The sequence below is a fragment of the Dermacentor albipictus genome, chromosome 1 (assembly GCF_038994185.2).
Source record: "Dermacentor albipictus isolate Rhodes 1998 colony chromosome 1, USDA_Dalb.pri_finalv2, whole genome shotgun sequence".
In the NCBI taxonomy this organism is placed as follows: Eukaryota; Metazoa; Arthropoda; class Arachnida; order Ixodida; family Ixodidae; genus Dermacentor; species Dermacentor albipictus.
Window position 1 is genome coordinate 325,833,182 of NC_091821.1, and position 19,942 is coordinate 325,853,123.

The 19,942-nt window shown below is 44.6% G+C and overlaps 2 protein-coding genes across 3 annotated transcripts in view; one reads left to right on the top strand and one right to left on the bottom strand.

Moving 5' to 3' along the window:
* Positions 1 to 10,180, top strand: part of LOC135909193 (arylsulfatase B-like) — a 65,701-nt gene extending 55,521 nt beyond the window's left edge. For both annotated transcript variants that reach the window (XM_065441032.1, XM_065441022.1), the window contains exons 11-12: positions 9,617 to 9,746; positions 9,837 to 10,180. In XM_065441032.1, the coding sequence (XP_065297104.1) occupies positions 9,617 to 9,745 (129 nt within the window). In that variant the 3' untranslated portion in view covers position 9,746; positions 9,837 to 10,180. The remainder of the gene's footprint in view (positions 1 to 9,616; positions 9,747 to 9,836) is intronic.
* Positions 10,181 to 10,624: 444 nt separating this feature from the next.
* The window catches only part of LOC135909199 (uncharacterized), a 74,438-nt gene continuing 65,120 nt past the window's right edge, over positions 10,625 to 19,942 (bottom strand). Inside the window, exons 4-6 of the mRNA XM_070531656.1 lie at positions 19,402 to 19,538; positions 14,144 to 14,276; positions 10,625 to 12,261 (exon numbers count right to left, since the gene is read on the bottom strand). Of these exons, the coding sequence (XP_070387757.1) occupies positions 12,015 to 12,261; positions 14,144 to 14,276; positions 19,402 to 19,538 (517 nt within the window). The 3' untranslated portion in view covers positions 10,625 to 12,014. The remainder of the gene's footprint in view (positions 12,262 to 14,143; positions 14,277 to 19,401; positions 19,539 to 19,942) is intronic.

Below are 19,942 nucleotides of genomic sequence, written 5' to 3' on the forward strand. Positions count from 1 at the left end.
TCAAATCCTGGCCGCGGTGGCCACATTTCGATGGGAACGAAATGCAGAAAGGACCGTGTTCCGCGCATTGGTGGCACAGTAAAGATCTCCTGGTGGTCAAAATTAAACCTGAGTCCCCACTATGACGTGCCTCATAATGAATCCATGGTTTTGTCACGTAAAACCTCCGAATTCATTCATTAAACGCTATGACTTTGTCCAATTTAAATGCTCTATGAATTACTGCTTATACAAACACGATAGTTTTTCCCATTTTGGAACCATGTAGCCATGTTGTAGCCAATTAGGTGACGCGCCCAAACTAGCACTTCACTTTTGCTAGATTCTTTCATACTAATTAGTTTTTTGTACGCAGAAATTCGGCGCCTAGATCAACAACATTGATTAAGCACCCGTTAAAATTTAACCTTTCTTTTTTTTTCTCAGTTTACTCAATTTCATGAAACTCGGTTCCACAGCTGCCTAATAAGAACGGCGCATTTTTCATGTACTTGAATGGGGGGAGGAGGTCAAATTTCTTCTTAATCTTAGGCGCAGCTATCGAGCTCCTAGCTGTCATATCTTAATGCTGCTTAGACGTACCCACCATCCCTTACAATACCTTGTCAGCCACTCTCCTCTCTACCAAATTTGTGGTGTATGCGTATATTCGAATTTTCGAACACGCATTCACTGCTTAACATCTCGAAACGAAACGTTGCACTCGAAAATATTATATTTGTTCAAGTATGTCGGCTCGCTACGACTGCAAGGTTCCGCCTGTCCTGAGAAGGACCCATGCTTTTATCCCACTGCCTGCTTCAAATAGTCGTTGCAAAGTATACAAGGGTGACGTTTCCCTTTATTTGCAAGCGACCAAGAATGGCGTGCTTCTGATGAGTAGTGCGTGTATGAAAAAAAACAATCGCATCTTATTTTCTCCCGTTTCCTCTTGACGTTTCTTTTTCTGCTTATAGAAAAAACATAATGCGTTTTCGATCCGATACCTGAAGCCCATATTTTTAGAATATCCTGTTCAATAATCCCGTGGTCCAATTCACAAAGCTTTCCTTTCGCACCTTCTCTTTGACGTTTGGCGGCCGCCTTCCCCAAAATTAAGTATATCATCACGATCGCGCTGGCATCTCCTCTTACGAACAACTCAAGCATTACAACTTTTTTTAGTAATACGGGTGCAGAAATTATTGGAACACCTAGGCCAAATCAAATTTGCAATTTTGAGATTTTGCTTGCCAAGTATCATACTCTCAATTTTGTTCTCGCTTCGATTTGCCCTCGTCTTCGTTTTCCATACACAGGCGGGGTATAACCATCGTGCGACAAAAGAGACACTGCCAGACGTGAAACAAAAAGAAACCGAACGTTCTCACGTCGAATAACCACTGAATTTTGTCCCTACATATGGAAACTAATTTCGTGGTCTTATCTAACAGCAGCCACATTATATTCATTCAAACATTCGGCTAAAAGCACTCGCTGGGTATGGAAATATTTCAATGTATGCAGCAGCGGCCCCTCCGCAAAAAAAAGAGAAAGAAATAGGTGTGATCACTTTAGAGTCTAATGTAAGTTTACAGCGCACCCTGGTACATTTTACGACGTCTCGACTCTGCCGCTGCTGCTGTCCTTCCCGTGATTAAAACTCAAGAGGCAAAAACGCTATCGATCTTCACGCAGGAGCAGGACAACATTGAGGGAGGACGCGATTCGGTCTGTGTGCTCTTCTTACAGTTGATGTTTTCAGCTCTTGGTTACGTGAGCCATTTTCATTTTTCCTGGCATGCTGCGTCAAAATCAGAAATACCTGAACAAAAGAAGGAACCATTCTTCCAGTTCAAATTGCAGCCGGAAGGAAACCGCGACGTCGTGGTTGAGTTTTGCCGTTGAGTTCTCTCTCCGTCTGTCTTCATAAGGGATTGGAAGGAGTCCATTTCCTTTCCTATAGACCCTGCTCTACGATTTCACTCTGCAGTGCGCCGGTGAACCCTTCTAGACGTACTTTTTTCCCCTTTGTTTTGTTTCGATTGCCACCCACAGAAAGCTCAGAACTGCGGTTCCGAAAAACAAAAACGCATCCTTTATCTGACATTTCTTCTATATTTCTGTATAAATAGAAGCATCAAGTGCAGGTTTAATATTTTTTAACTACTGGAAGCAAACGCTGACTGCATTACAAAAGTACATTAAAATGTCATCGTATTTCGTCTTAGCGAGGCGCGCTGTGAAATGATGGTTCGGCCTCGGTAGAGAAACCGCCACGAAAAGCGGCTGCAGAGCAGCGTCACCTGCATAGCGCTAACTGCTTGCGCAGTGCAGGTTCAGCAAAACCTAGGCGATTGTATTAAAACGACGTTCGTAAATTTCGTACACTCGCCAACAATGCAAAGTATAGGGTGCGTTACATTCTTCGTCACTTCTGAAGCACAGAACAGACGGCTTGTCTTGTTAATACAGCAACTGAATGAGCGGGAAACCAAAGGAAACATGATAGAGGGTAGCAGAGAACCAGAGGGTGAGAAGAAATAATAATTAAAGGTATGGCGTTCTTTCAAATGGCGCATGACAAGAATAATTTTACATCTTAAGTATAAGCTGAATAATGCAGTGAAATTAATTAGGTTGCGGTTGTTGTTGTTGTTGTTGATGATGACCTCAAGTTGAAGAATGTTATATAAATTTCTATAAAAAAAGTAGGCTTGAAGAGTAATATGGAGAAGGCAAACATAGCGTCCAACAGCTTAACAAGAGAAAACAATTTTTTATTGACGTTCAAAATGTAGAAGCTTTGAAAGGGTGCGTTTATCTAGGCGAAATAATCACAGAGGACCTATATCGTCAGGATGAAGGGTAGAAAATAACACAAAGTATACGTCGGAGCGCATAGGTAGGCGCTGCCAAGGCCAAGAAGCACTTTATCCTCTAAACCAAAAGTATAAAATCAAGCGTACAACTTTATATACACCCGCCGTGGTTGCTCAGTGGCTATGGTGTTGGGCTGCTGAGCACGAGGTCGCGGGATCGAATCCCGGCCACGGTGGCCGCATTTTGATGGGGGCGAAATACGAAAACACCCGTGTGCTTAGATTTAGGTGCACGTTAAAGAACCCCAGGTGGTCAAAATTTCCGGAGTCCTCCACTACGGCGTGCCTCATAATCAGAAAGTGGTTTTGGCACGTAAAACCCCAAATATTATTATTATTATTAACTTATATATGTATGTGTGTGTTTGTGTGTGTGTGTGCGTGTGTGCGCGCGTGTGTGTGTGTGCGTGCGTGCGTGTCACGTCCGTCCCTCTCAGAAAGAAAGAAAGATCTCAGAGAACAGAAAGCAGTAATGGCAAAAAAAGAGTAGTGGCTAGCTATTCCGTATATTCATTCAGTGTAGCACAGGCTTAAAAAAGTTGCAAGTAGATATGATGTTAATGTTGCTTTCACTGCTCCCAATAAGCTAGGTAAGATATGCGCTGCCGTACAGAATAAAAAGTAGCGGGTAAAAGGCAAGAAACGAACAGATACTTGTCCAGTGAAGCACAATAAGAACAACAGTTTTACTGACTGTCGTATGGGTGTGGTTTATAAAATTCCCCTTAGCTGTCGCCAGTTCTACGTACGGCAAACGGGACGGTGTATCAATCAGAGGCTAATGGAACATAAAAGGTTGTTAACCGGTGGATCGCCTTCTAATCTTTCGCTACATTGCCGAGATTATAACTGCACGCCAAAGTTGCGCCATATTGTACAGGTATAAGAATGAAGATACGCTTCTTATGGTGGAGGCATGGCATATCTATAATGGTGGAAGTGCGTGCGTGAGTCAGCCTTCGATTACTTTACATAAGGAAGAGATTAAGTGCCTTAACAATTATCTCTACGTAGACCGGCACGTGTACCCGACTGACACGTGGTGTTACCATTCCTGAGCATGCGCAGATGTGTTTTGTGTCTTGTTTCTTTTTTCGCCTCAGTGCTCCCTTCGGTTATTAGTCGGCGTTCGTGTTGTTCACTTCTCTACTCTTGTGTCCTGTCTGCACGCCTCACTTCTTTTTTGCATAATGAACCCTTCCCAACTAGCTCAGCTTTCTGTTGTTCCACCAACTTTTCGGTTTCTTCTTTCCTTTCCTATGAACATGTTGTTTCTCTTTCCGTATTTCTGTCGTTATTACACATAGAATCTCACTATATTCCCACTCTTTATTTGGCAATTTGCCAAGTTCTTCCTCGACTCTAGTGACTATATTTGTTATTTGTTCAACGTTCAAATTTGGACTCGCCATTTTGCACTCCTTGCTATCTTTCCCAACTACGTATCCCATTTTCAGAATGATACGTTTATGGTCACTCCCTATGCTGCTACACATTTCCTCACCGATGACTCTCAACTTATCATGAATAAGGCGCCAAACCATATAACGCCACCCCTGGGCGAATAGCCAAAATGCACGCATGTTGTCGACGCGCTCTCAACACGGCGAGGCACCGCCGTTCGCACACCTCTCATAATATTCTGAGATCATGGATGTAATGAGGAAATGTGCAGGCAAAATGCGGGGTCAGCTGGCACAAGATAGCTGAAGATCGCTGGGAGAGGCCTTGTCCTAGAGTGGACACTAAATTGGCCGATGGAAATGAAGACGTAATACACATGAACAAGCCAGGGTGCGCAGCTATTGAAGTCGCAACGTTTCCTCCGCGCCCGCTTCTCCTAAGGTAATTATTCTGAGAAACCTGTTTCTTTTTAATCTGAGATCATGATTAAACAGTTATTTCAACATGGTATAATATCGCAGAGAAAGAACTAATTAAGGACAACTTCAGGACTAAGGGGCTAATTATATTCGTATAGATGATGTCTTACAGCACCGCGAACAGTATCGTACAATGGAAACTCAGGCATGAATTGTCGTAGCTTGATTAACTTATCCTCGTGTACTCTTCTCTCTGAGTGGCACCCACGCATTACTGCAGGGCTAACACTAAACTTCCTAGAGCATTAGGGATTATACGCTATGAAAAATTCATTACGGTAGATCAATATTTATACTGTACATGTTTAGCAATCCAATTTTAGAAGAATCCTTGTGGAGAGTTCCGCGCAGAGCCGTTTGTGCAATAATAAATCTACCTACATTGTTCATGATCAAATGGCACGAGAATACATGGCACAAGAAGAGGCGAACCTACTTGTAATGCGTCTTTCCCGGCTGTTTATTCGTGCTGTATACAGGGTAGTTCAACAAGGCGTTATTACTTTGGGCAATTACCGGGAAGGTTGTGGGAAGGCGCGCAAAATATAGCACTTTCATTAGGCTGCGTCTTAGATGCAAAAATAACATGGTTAGTGTAACGACTAGTCTGAGTTTCTACTATCGCAGAAAGGGCAGGCAGAGAAATTTCGCCGACCTTCTTCTATTACTGTCGTTCAAGGCCCATACGAGAAGCGTGCTTTGACAAAGTGTGCACATCTACCTATCAAGAACTTTGGCTTTTGCACAAAGACGAACCCTTACTAAAGCAAAGCTTTCTTTGCAGACTTTCCTGACCAGGACAGCTGGGCGCTGCTGTTGTCTTTCGCAATAGGGCACACCTAATAGAAATTGGCTTATCTTCCCTATGGTAGGAGCAAATCTCGGTACCCCCGCACGGCTTCGTAATGCTCTAACCATAAGGCCACAATCGTGCGTATATTCATATTGTGCCAACGCGAACGAGCTCTTTGAGATGATTGCCGCATGTGTGTGGCACTGCGCAGCACAGGTGCGCCAGAGAAGATGCGCGCGTGCCAGCTTACGCTAAAAGTGCAGGAATCAAACGAGCAAATATTTATGGCACTTAATTAACCGCTTAGCGAAAGCTTCGCTTCACAATAATTTCGAGATCGTCGTTAGATCTATATAACTTTAATGTGATTTCAGTTTGTTTCACCAACCTCTTGATGAGCAGCTGTTGGTTTGCAGCCTGCAAATGACATTACATATTATTTTAATGGTTGCCAAGCCACTGCGGTACAAAGGGATCTAGTACCTGTCGGATGCACCCGCACAATCTGGCTACGATGGCTTCCGCTGCGTAGCCATCCGGAGCAGCTCTTGGCTTTTATGCTTGAGGTATCATTGGACTAGTTTTCGTAATGTGGCCTACTTTACAAATTCATGCATTCATTCCCTAAATTCCAATTTACAGCTTTCACATTCGCCCAGCACAGTGCCACGTCAATGGACCATCCAACCTCGCCTGTTTCAGTGGTGTTCACAAATGCATACTTTTTTTTGCATAGGAATGGCTGCCTGCTCAAATTTTGGATGGCGCAACGAAACTCTCACATCCCTTTTGTGATGGTCCTCGTTTTAACGAGCAAAGAGCAACGCTCTCCTCATACACTAGACAATAGTCATCCGCTCTCGGAGATTAAGATTACCGTACACGCGCCTCCAGTGATATCATGAGTGGCCTAAGAGAACTGCATCGTTATACTTACAAGAGACGAGATTGTGACGTTTTTCGAGCTTGTGATAAAATTAGAGTGCTATGCGGGCAACGTGTCACTTTGTAGGACTTTATAACAGTTTGACGGACTGTGTGACATCGCTCGCACGGACCGCCTCTGATTACAATTCTTTTTTCCTACTTTCTCCCTTTCTCTCAACTTTTGTGTCATCTTCCTCCGATTTCGGCACAATGCAACCAACCTGAAATGGTTGCTGTTTAACCTCCCCTGTGTTTACTTTTCCTTTTGTCGATCCCTCTCAAATTGCTGCGTGAACAGTGAACGGGAACTTCATTCACATAATGCAAAATAGGAAGCTGATTTCTCCAGTTGCTTGCAATTTGAGCGCGCCACCTTTTGTGACAGACGCCGCATGTCGGCATCGAGTGCAAGAGTCATTTACAAAAGGTCTCACAATCAAATATCCAGCAACGTAGAATTCAGCTTTGCACTTCCGTTACTTTTCTTTTTCTCTATTAGATTCTTCACTGACTTTCGTGCTTTCTTAAAAGGTTTCTTTAAAAGAGGAAAAATGGGGGGGGGGGGGGACTTGCATGCTTGAAGCACTTACGCTGACATCCGCTGACGGTGTTCCTTCTTCATCTACCTGAGCTATTTGTTGCTTTCGCTGTAGCTTATGCAGCCGCTGTCCACTCCAAAAAGCTTCATATGCAGGGAAGAGTAGTTACCAGAGTTGTGAAGGAAAAGTTGATCAATTCAAGCCAATGAACAGACGCCTCCACAGGAGAAAAAGAGAACGAGACAAGCGATGGACTTAAGTTTATTCACGGAGAACTTCCGACAGGAAGAATGTACCGCGTGCGCGCTTGGAGTTCTCAACAAGGGCCATATTAATGATTATTTGCACGTTTCATTATCTATTCCCTTTGTCACTGCCTGGCAGGACAAAGCGCCTCTGTTGGCGTCGGTATCGATCACTCGTTGGGGTCAATGATAAGAAAAGTACAGAATCAAAAGAAAATAATCGTTACATAGCATGGTATTTGGTTTGTTTACTTACGGTATGGTCTCAAGTCTGTACATAACCGCCCAATAATGAACTCTGGTGTCTGCGAAGCTTTCCACCCATAAAGGAACCCGTGTTAGTTCTCTTGCTGCTTCGTGCTTTCAGACAAATGATCATTGCCCTTTCATAAAACTTTTTCTTGCTTGCCAGTTTCCTTGTAACTCACTTGACAATGCATATTGTGCAGAGTACAAACGATAGTGATGAAGACACGGAACTGGAGCTGATAGGCTAAGCTTGGTTAACGGCGCTTACGTGAACCCATCAAAGGCTGGTGGTGTTGTCCAACCTGAGTAAAATTTGCATTTCGGCTTCGTGTGCGTTCATGTAAGCGCTAGCCGTTCTGGCTGTATCAGTCTCTCTGATCGAAACAGATTAATGCAGCCCGACTCGCTCGTTAAAGTGAATCTACATGTGGTCAGGCCACTTCGGTGGTTTACAGCTGGTAACGAACAATAGTGTCTTCTGTATGCACTTTGAGTCCTCTTTCCTCGACAGAGGTTCCATTTGAGACTTTGGCAAGCCAGAAATTGGTTCATGCAAACCCTAATGGGTTGTCCGACTGAGCCCGATTTTTGAGTAGGCTAGATATCGTCGGGTTCACTTGAACGACCGATTTCTAGAAAACCAGTTCTAAGCACTTTCGTATGCCCAAAGAAAACTAACAGTGCTCTTCGCTTTTAAAGCAGTGTTTAAATTAGTTTGAATCAGCTGGTGCGTGAGACAGGTTTAGAATTTCATCGAAAGCCTACCATGGTCTCGCGCTGAACATTCTCAACGATCTATAACTTCAAAAGTATTGCTCTTTTGAAGACTTAGTGCTGCATGTGTCTGCTTCATTATGTAAGAAACTAAACAATCTTTCTGCAACCTTTCTACATTGTACGCTGTGCTAGAACAGTGCTCTAGTCAATCTCGTTTGCCATGGTTGCGTTGAGAAAATGATGTGCAGCCGAGAGAGCCTGCGAGCTTTTATTGGCTATTCGCTATAAACACTGTCGCATTCCACAAGTGTCTGTGTGTGCGTGTGTGTGTGTTTGGGATGCGGGGTGGGGGGCGGGTGAGGATACTTTAGAAGTGTGAGCAATAAATAGGGAGTGAAAGATTCAATAAGGCTTGCTAAGTGGCGGGAGATGTCTGGTGGATAAAAAGTACTTTTAAATATTGTGGTCGTCGAGCTTTTCTTTACATGGATTGTGGCGCATCATTGTTTTAAAACGGTATTTGAAAAATCATTCACTCGATAAGTAAGCAAATATCAGTTGACTAGTTTCTAACTTTATTGAAATCTTCGTACAATACCAAAAAACGAGAAAGGTTGCTTATGTACGCATGAATACACATGAAATGTAAGCTTTTTTGTGGGGAGGCAGGAAGACGCGGGGGAATTCCTACCGCTAAAAGAAAGGAAAAGAGCTTGAGTAAAAAAAAAAACTGTTGATGTCTATTCCAGCAAGCCAGGGTCACTAATGACTAATTAACGACTGTAAGGGGCTAGAATATGATGCAATATTTTCTTTTTATGATTGCCATCTCCCGAGCGATTCCTTTGAAGATTAGCATCGTAGACAGCAGTGATTAGATAAACTACATTTTTTTTGCCCTCTCTCTCATTTCATCCTAATAGCGTCGGACATGAAACAAACATGTAGCGACCATCAGAATGAGCTACGGTAAAAATGCAGTGAACGTATTTTCTATATACTCAAGCTGGCCAAGCCTCTGATTCGAAACTTCTAATGAAGAAATCGTCCTCCAACTTGTGCTAGTGAGCAGCGACCTTGCGAAGTACTCTTAATGAGCAAGGCACCAGCACTGTTCGTGATGGCAGCTAGTGTGCAATACCTTCGGCCCTTTCTTATGCAACAATACAAACGTTAGCTGTCACCGCCGACACAAGATTATCTAGCAAGCACACATTATTTAGCGGGACATGGAGGCTGACGTGCAGCTTACGACATACTTTGTGCGAGTGCCAGTAATGGTTCTTTAAAGACGCTTTGGCATCCAAAGAGTATTCCTAATGAAGCACAATTCATGCTGCCGTTTCATTCCTTCTGGCATTGCCGCTAACTAAATCTCAAGTTGCCTCATGGTCACCCACAGGAATACATGAAACTGAGGGCTCGACTTGATGAACTGAAGCTAACGATGAAGACCCCGCTCACTGGCGCACCGGATCCCAGGGCCGACCCTCTGCGCCGAGACGGCATCTGGGAGCCGTGGCAGGACTGAGGTGATTATCTCTTATTTTTCCCTCCACCATCTCCTGTGCGGTTGTCGCATCCAGCTCATTGAGGCGCATCACGCGTTTTTGTTTCGTTAGCGCCGCCTTCCCTAAGGGACGAGGCACCGAACCAACGCTGGGTTCTCGTACAAGGACTGACAAGCTCATCAGCGGCGGCAGTCTGAGTGTGCGACCTTTGCTGGGGCTCGCCTCGTGGGAAGGACCATCGCCTTTCGCGGAACGATTTGCCACTGTCGTGCTTTTCGCTCATGTTTGTTTCTGTGCTGGATATGTCTTGATTGCCTCGTTGCCGCATCTTCTGCTCCTTGTAATTTCGTCCGGGCCGTACCGCCAACACATTACAGCGCTGATTGGTAGCCCGCGCGACCAATATTATGGGCTGCAGGAAACCTTCCGATAAAACACTTAGCCCTGCTAGTTGACTTCATTTGTTTTAAGACGGCTCCCGCACGAACAGCGTGCTCCCGCCATAATGCGCTGGCTGCTCAAAATGTCATCGTGTAAGTCCTGGAGACACAGTACGCTGCACGGGAACGCGATGGCTGCTCAGCGGCTGCTCGTGAAATCGGCCTAATGTTAGCCACGCAGCAAAGGTGCACGGGGCAATTCACAGCGTCCTGTACAAAAGATGCATGTACTAAAGGCAGCATATCTTCGTAGGGTGAAGTACCTACAAAAGTTTGAGTCCTAGCGAAGCTTAGACTTGCAGTCCACACTGGTGTCAGCGACCAACAGTTGCATAAACTGCTTTGCAAGCTTCATTTTGAAACGGCGTCGCCCTTGCGGACTTCGTGCTCAGTCTTGGCACCGGCAATATTGTGGTAACTGCAAGCGACGCATGCGAAACAAGGACGGGAGACTTCACATTTTCTACTTTACTGTTTTAATTCGTGATCATTGAAAAGTACAGAGAAATTCAACAAATCAAACAGCGTAGCTTTAACGCAATTATACGAATTCATGTTACTGACATGTGAAACATTAAGAAAATCACTTACACTGTCTGTACAATACAGCAGTGGTGTGCACTATGTTATGCAAGCATCCGCTCAGGATGCTCTCACTTCTGTGGTTGCGCTGCTTTAGATACGAGTAATACGCGAGGAGCGTTTGTCAATTCTCTAATGTGTTGTCTCGAGGCGCGGAATCCAAATGCGTAGCATCGATCGTGAAGAATACTCATGAGAGCCTCTAGTGAATTCTAGGTTATTTGTGTTTCTTGACCGCAACTGAATTTCACCCAACATGACCCTTTGCATATTGTGAACAGCAGCAAAATAAACACCGTATTATACTGCTAACTTTAATAATATGCTTTGTGCGCGAACATTCCTTTACATGACAATGAACTGGACTTGTACAAACTATAAGGATTAACAGACCCACTCCAATCGAAATGAACGAATGTACATGTGCAAACCTCCAGCTAAACCTTTAAATGGAAAACATGAAATGTGTGCATAAAAAAGCATCAGTGAGCACTATACAGCCACTATAAACGCTAGAGGCACGCAGGCGTACCGTTAACTGCAGCACTTCATGTAGCCGCTATCCACGGCCGGATGTTCTGCTACGGGTTATCGCGGCAGACAACAATTTTCTCGTCTCTATCAACAAATTCAATTTTTGCGTTTAGTCCCAACACTCCAGTGAGAATGAATCTATAGTTCCACATTCGGATTAAAAAATATATTCCAATTAGGGTCGGTGATGAGAAATTTCGTTAAATCACAGTCAAGCGTAGCAGCTATGTATGCTGGTATATATACGTGAGTCTCGTGCCCCTCGTTCTTTTTTCCTTTCTTTGTCCTAAGGATTGATTATTTTTGCTGCAGCATACATTTCGTGTTTTTCTCATGATAATTCATACCTAACACGGGCGTATCTCCTTTCTGTCCCGACGTGGAAGCGGCCCGCATCAGTCCCAGACTGATCGCTCAGGACCTAAATAAAGTTCTTCATACCATACTTCGTCCCATTACTTCTCATGCTTTTGAGTCTGTAGCCATAAATTTCTACCATATCGCACAGTCGGCTGGCCTTAATTGAAGTCCAAATTTTCGTCCATGCCCACATCCTGCTACTCAGCAGTTAGAGATCAAAGCATTCGAAAGGTGCGCGCGAGAATTCGGCTTGAGCAAGGTAGCGGTGCCTCGAATGCACGCGTCTAGTTCGCCGCCTCTATAGCTTCCACGTGTAGTGTACAGCCCGGACTATAGCGGCACCGTGCGAAGGTGCATCTGCGCGCACGGGCAGCTACCACAACAGGTAGCCGGTGACGTACGCGAGAACCGCTGATGCCAGCGCGGTTCTTGCAGCGCTGGCGAGTCGCGTCGTACCCGCGTCGACATCCACGCACACCGACGTTTCGTAGTTTCGGCAGAAGTTGTACAGCAGCCGGTTGGTCAGCTTGTCGGCGTACAGCTCGACGTGCTGGCGGGCGTCTTCCCCGCAGGCGCTCCCCAAGCGGTCACCCAGGCACTTGTGGTACGAGTGGTAGGCGCTGCGGCAGAAAAAAATGCGGAAAGCTGAGCGAGGCATAGTGCTTGCTACTCGAGTTACGCTATCACAAAAAAAAAGAGATAAAAGTTGCGGTTTCAGTCAGCACGTAACTGCGATGCAAAGCTGATTATATATATATATATATATATATATATATATATATATATATATATATATATATATATATATATATATATATATATATATATATATATATATATATATATATATATATATATATATATATATATATATATATATATATATATATATATAGGCTGTCTACTTACGTCACGGGGCGCCTCACGTTCTTTTGAGCGACCGAGGCAAGGCATTCCTTTCAAGCACTCTTAATCAAGTTCTGCAAGCGTCCAACACCGTGCACAAGACAACGTCTAGCTACCACCCTCAGACCAACGGCCTAACAGAGCGATTTCATCGCACGCTGTGTGACATGCTTTCCATGTATATTCAACCTGATCATCGTAACTGGGATGCGATTCTCCCATTTGTAACATTTGCGTACAACACGTCTGTTCAACGGACCACCGGATACTCTCCGTTTTTCTTAGTATACGGCCGCCACCCAACCTCATCACTCGACGTTTCTTTCTTCTCTGGCCCCGTCAATGCTTCACCATTCATTTGCGACCAGTTTGTGTCTCGTCTTGCCCAATGTCGTCGTCGCGCCCGTATGAACACTGCAGCCAGCCAAGACGATCGCAAACATCGGTACGATGCCTCTCATCGCGCCGTTTCCTACCGCCCTGGTGACGATGTGCTCCTATGGACCCCTGCGCGCACACCCGGTTTATGTGAGAAGCTTGAGTCTCGATATCTTGGCCCCTACAAAGTCATCGAGCAGACCTCGCCGGTGAACTATCGCGTTACACCTGTTGAGTCCCCAACCGACCGACGCTGCCGCGGAACAGAGATCGTGCACGTTTCTCGCCTGAAGCCCTTTCATATCCGTTCCACTGTCTAATGTGCGGCCAGGCTGGCCGCTTCCGTCCACGGGGGAAATTAGTGTAAGCATTTATGCGGACTTCATCTTCATCTGTACAAAGTCATCATCAATCATCGGCTCGTGTTCGTTTTTTTGCGTCGGCGCCATTTTTCATTCTTGGAATAAAGCGTCGTCTCAACCGTAGTATTTCAATATATATATATATATATATATATATAAAGGTGTTCCAGCTAACTTTAGCCAGAATTTAAAAAATATGCAAATGCCATATAGCTGGGCAGAACAAAGATAACGTTTGCCGTCGCTTGGAGATACTACAATTATTTTTAATGCCGCCTAATTGGATGATTAGTCTTAAATAATTAATCCACTTCTCGAACATTACAATTACATGAAAGGTGTCAATGAGAACATTGTTGGGTGACATGAAAAACTCCCGATACAGCTTGCTGTTGCTCAAACGTGCTACATATAAAGGTGTTCTTCTGAGCCTGAAAGAAGCCCGCGAATGCACGGAAATCTACCGCGCGACTGGCGGCTCGAGGCACTTTGCGTGTATTCGCGGGCTTCTTTCACGCTCGGAAAGGAGTTCATGTTCGGCATGTTCATGTGCGCATGTTTGCACGTTACGCATGTTCATCTTACGTTCATGTTACGCACGCACGTACGCGTGCGCATGTGCTTGTGTTTATGTGTGCGTGTTTGCGTGCGTGTGTGTGTGCGTGTGTGACTGCTAAACATCTCTGCATGACGCGTTACGTCAGGTGTGACATTTAACCATGCGGACATGGCTAATTTTTAGGCGTGAAATTCATACACACATAGGAAAATATTACAAAGCTGTCTAAGTAAATTCCTAAGGGCGCGGTTGTATTAAAAAGCTTGGACCATGCTGTACGCGAATGTGTATACGCACCAGCAGACGTCGTTTGTGTTGGTGAGCCCCTCGGAGTATTCCTTGTACTGGTCCTTAAGGGTGCGCAGCCTCTCAGAGCACTGATCCCCGCTGTGGTTGTAGTTTCGCAAGCAGTTGATGTACGTTTTCGCCTCTGCAAACCATCACCGTAAATCATGGTAAGCACTGCACGGGCCATATTTTTTTTCATTTATCTTTTTTTTTAGAACAGATTTAAGAATGGGCAGAGGCTCAAGGCGATACGAACGCCGTCATGGGGTCCCGATCCCCTGTCACATGGATCCACAGGAAGCAGTTAGGTGTCGTAGTTGGACACAACGCCAGTACTTCCTTGTACAATGTCTAGCACGGTTAGTACGTTCCTGATCATGCGGAAAAAAGCAAGAGTTTTCTAGCCTGGTCCGAAACACCCTGTGTTTCGCAATCTTTGCCTGCACTTAATCTTGTATTTTCTTTTCTCACATCTTAGTTCGCATTTGGCATGGCATTTATTACGTTTTAGTTATTTTTTTCATCGAATATTGCAACTCAAGCAAGTTGGCGTGTAGACGAACCTGTGTTGCGTGATTTGTCGCAAGACATCTTCCCACTAGGCTCCAAGGATGAGCTGTGGTATGCTGCTGTCGACTCATTATCTCGACCAACGTCTAAGCTTTCGAACATGTGTTCCAATGACCAGATTCGAGTATGACGCCGCCGAAGGCTGCCTAATAGGCCCGGTTGTTCGAATGTTCCCGAAATAATCTGAGTGTAGTCAACAAAAGTCGATACTTTCAGGTAAGCTTCGATTAGGCCTGATTGCGTATTTTCAATTGAAACTTTACGGTGTTTCCTTGGAAAATTACAGACGTTGTTAGAGTTGCGTTTATTTAAAATTCGCTAGGTCTGTGCAATAGCTAGGTGCAAGCAAAGGAAAGGCATGGACAGATAAACTAATTACCATGACTCAGCGACATTTCGCCGCAGAGACGAAGATCGCGGGTTCAGCAACAGCGTCATTTCCTGTGCCGCCAAAGTACAATAACTTTACTGTACTGTACTGTACTGTACTGCACTAGCTTATAAAACTACAACGGCAGTTCAGTGTATACAGCTTCCTCGCATGGGGTCGCTCCTATAGGTCAAGCCAAGTGGTGGGACATAAAAAATTAAGCAACGGATCAGTCAGCCGATGCGCCAACCCTTGTATATGAAGGTCGTTATTCATCGCATTGCCTTCACTTCCAAAGCGGCTACAGGCAGTGCGCTACGATCTCTCTCCCACACATGTGTATGTGTCTACACAACGCGTTCACTGCATTTGATCGGTTCTCGTTAAATAACGGAGAGAAAAAAAACAAGCGGGAGCATTGTCTTTTCTTTTTTTAATGCAAGTGTTACTGCCTCCGGGCAAACAGAGGTATGGGATGTGGGCGATAGCCCGCACGCAAAGCGGAAGTGTTTGCGTGAGGCTTTCGATGTACCCGCGTCCGGCCTAGTGCAGTTTACTTTCTTCTTGTTCCCATTTACAGCAGCAGAAGAAGTACTTGTGCAGGCTTTTTTTATTTCTTGCACTTTTTCTCTGCGTACCAAGTTTCGATGTCATTGTGCTTGTATTGTTCCGTGCTCTCTCTCTCTCTCTCTCTCTCTCTCTCTCTCTCTCTCTCTCTCTCTCTATGAGTTCTTTTTCAGATTGTCTTCTTTACAGGCATGAGACAGATTTTTTCTTCAATGGCTTTTTTCTATAATATTTTTCGCGCTGCTATACAGCACCACAAGATTACCCTTTGTAAGTTGTTTTCCGTCTTACGCACAGATAGAGCTTCCGGGCTCTGTATAACATATCTTAGTCTAATTCTACATAGCAGAGGCAGATTAAAGACAAGAATAAAACAAACTCTCGCCTAAGCATAAGATTTGGAGTGAAACTATACAGCGACACATGGGGGTGCTTCGTTCCGAGTCACGGAATATACACTTTTGCGATTGTTTTTATTGTTATTGCGCTTTTCCTTACTCCGGTGCTAAGTGAATTACGTTTTTACGCTTTGCTTGGTGTTCGTCATTGAATCAAAGTAAAACAAGAGAAAACATACCTGGTGCCAGCGTGCTTACAGCTACGAACTGCGCAGGTCGCTGTCTAGAAATGCGGTCATCGATTATTTTGCTTTTACCATCAGGATCTATATATGCCACAATCGATATGTACTTTAGCCTTCCCTTTCCAGGTATGTAGTTTCTCTCGTTTCTTAATTATTATATTCAGCCAATCGTGCGTACTACCACTGGAGATAGCTTTCTTTTTTTTTCGATATTGATATCGATCGCTCATCGAAGTGCCGAGGACGTAGCGAAAATGTCCTTCCGAGTGCATTTCTTCCCGATTACACATTTGCAACATTAATATTTCTCCCTCATATAATTAAGATCGCTTCAACAAAGCTCGGAGAGGGAATTCCGGTGGGCGCGCAGTCAATAGTACACAACACAAACGACTGAAATGGAAGTGAGAAATTATTAATTGATATCTGGGTGCCCCAAAATACTCATCAATCATTTTTGACTTCTGGACACGAGGAACGCGTAGTCAGAATATGACGGATATCGCCTGGGATATGAGGAACGCCGTAATCAATGACACTGTAATAATTTTCACCAAGCGCGGAATCGTTGTGCTTCTTTAGTGGGCCGGAGTCAAACGTTCCACTTTGTGTTTCTGAAGCAGGAGTCGACAGCCGGAGAGTCATTATAGCGAGTGACGCATCTAAATAAAAACAGTTATGACCCAAAGGCTAGCAGTTAGGCCTGCCTCGCCAGCTCTAGCTGCGTACTCGGCACTGGAAAAATGAAACTATAAATAACAAAGAACTCAGGCCCCTCGGTCTGCCCTAGTTCTTCTGTCTCAAAAGCAGGGGCAACGACTTTGACCGCCTCCATGCCACGATGTGTGTAGCACGCGAGGGTCTATCCGCCAGTCGCGTGCTACGAAATGCGCCTATAATAGACGACGCCCTTGGTTGAGAAGATGCTCCACATCCACAATGAGCGGCACTCGCTGACACTCGATATATAGTAGATCCAGTACGCATGCACAAATTTAAAAAAATGGAACCAGAAGTTGCCCATCATGGTAGTTGATAAAGCACCGCACACTCAATGCGGAACCTGCGAGTTCGACTCCTAACTGCGACAAGTTGTCTTTTCGGCCGCTTTCTATTCCCCTCTTCCTCTTTACTTTAACACCTAAATTAATGCTAACAGTTGATTTCGCTTATACGTTTCTGTTTTCATAACAGTTAATTTAGTTTGCTTCTATGCTTTTAAGTAACGAAAAACTGAACCATTAGGCTCCTTCTATTCATCTCACTCGGAACGCGGAGAGAAGTGCGATAATAACGGCCATGGAGAACGAGGGTGATCACGCGGTGATTGGAGGCTTCCTTTAAAGCAGCGCACCCAAGCTATTCCGCTAAAAGTTAGGAATGCGTTAATGTTCTGTACCTCGCATAATAATTGAGTGCATCTTTCACACTCAAAGCTTTCCATTTGAGAATTTCATATTCTATTTGGCCGAATATTAAACCGTGGCCGAATATACCGGTTTTTTATGATTACTGCAGCCTGTTTGCCGCAAAAGAAAGTCCATGCTGGTCATCAGCCGCTGTAAGTTACCTTTGTAAGCTGGCCCGAAATGTGCCAAAACTATTACTATTTAATTCACTTGCAAGCCTACCGAGTCGATCCTAATACCCGGAACACGTAGTGTTCTGGGTATTTATCTTTGTAACATTTTTAAACCCCTTTTCCTCTGCATCTTCTCTTTTTCTAATTTTTACCTCCAAAAGCAGAAAATATTTGGCAATCAATATTCGCTGTGCGAAGCCCGTGTATTTCAAATCTTCTTGCCTAATTTGATTCGACTATTTGACTATTCGAGCACCTCAAATAAATACTCCACAACAGTCGTTATCGCTTCACGTGCACGTCTTGGCAGTCAGCTATACTACGAACTTTAAAGAACTCCCCCGATCAGAAATTGCCTCGCATCTTTCTTTCTTTCTTTCTTTCTTTTCTTTCTTTCTTTCTTTCTTTCTTTCTTTCTTTCTTTCTTTTCAAAGCTTCAATGTACTACACCTTAATGGTTAAGGCAGTTAAGACTGCATTGTTATTGTGATATCCGAGCACTACTTTTTGGCGGGTTTTGGTATTTGTTTCCCTCAATTTTTTCGTTCTCAACGGGCAGTCGCTACGACTTAAATGAGAGATTTGCAAGCGATAAAATGGTGTTTCTTCTGTTACTATTCATGAGCTCGTTACGTCGTCTAAGCGAATTCAGCATTACCAGAATGTTCTTAATAAATGATCAGCATTGAATATTAAGGCAGAAAGTAAGCATTAAATATTAAGGCCGAAAGTAAGTTAAGTCGGAGTATATATACGGGTGTCTTCGTGTGGAAGAAATCTACTGTCGCCCCTGGGAAGTTGTTTTTACCATTTGTGTACATGAGATGCAGCACGCTTTACAGTGGGTCTAATCACCGCGCTGCCACCGCACTACGTTACCATGCACTAAGAAAGTTATAAAAGCCCATCAAGATGAGCACACGAGAGAAACAGTGGTTCTACGATGACACTGTTTTCAAACTATTCACCGTAAAAAACGCTACGATGCGTCAAACTGCGTATTCCAAACAAAAGGAGAGTGTGGTTAACTGTATTTCTTATCTGTTATTGCCCGGAAGCATAAAGAAGAGCATAAAAAGTCATTACTTACAAATTTGCCTGCACACGTTATCTAATCTTAACTTCTCCTAAAATAATAGATTTTCTTTACGGACTTTCTCTCTAGGCTTTAGCGCAGCGCGCGACACGCCTTCGCGATGTAATGCTCTGCACCTAGAGCCTTAGAAGCCAGAAAACGTGCTTCATTCCTTTTTCCTCCCCGGTGTCGACATGATGGGCAAGAAATTAGAAGTTGGTCTTTAAAAACATGCAATATGTTGCCCGATACATCTGCTTTGCCGCCCTCACGTGTCACGTTTCAGGCAACAAAACAACCCAGTCATCAAACGTTGACGCGAGCCGACCGCCCGCCTCTGCTTCCTAACCAGCCCCGCGGCTAAAGTTCGTTACCACCGCTCTTGTAGTAGTGGTGGGACGGCAAACGCCAGGTTCGATCGAGGATGCGTTCGCCGACACCCGAGCCTTCCACGCCCGACGCCTCAGCAGCCAGCAAAGGCCGAGGACCGACTGCTCGGTCGAGCCCGCGGTGCCCTCACCGCTGTCGAGTGCGTCCCGGCACTTGTGTTCCGCCGTGTTGCGGCCACTCTCGACGAGCAGGCTGAACCGCTTCCTCTCCGAGTCAGCACAGCGCCCGATCCGAGACTCGATGGCGCTAAACAGGATCTCCAGCTCCCTGGACACGTTATGCAAGAGAGAAATAAAGATCCTGTAATGAGGGCTAGTCCGGTTATAATGCGCATGGCGCGAGGCTTCGGATGGTGAATAAGTAATATGGACAAGGAGAGAAGAGGCGGAGAAATTAATGGCCACACAAAGTACGCAAGCGAACTAACTCAATTTCACGGGTCCCGGCTGACTAAGGCCCCTTTCTTATGCAGCAAGATCAATAACGTCACCGTACCGCACGATCCGAGTGCAGCGTTCTCCACCAATTAGCGTATGCAAGGCAACAGAAGGCACATGATTGGAATGTATTCATCATGGCGAGCACCAAGATCACATACACAAAGGAGCGCTTTACCTTTCCAACCAGGGATCGTCCTTTGATGCGTTCGTTTAATTAAGTGCAAGGAAAGA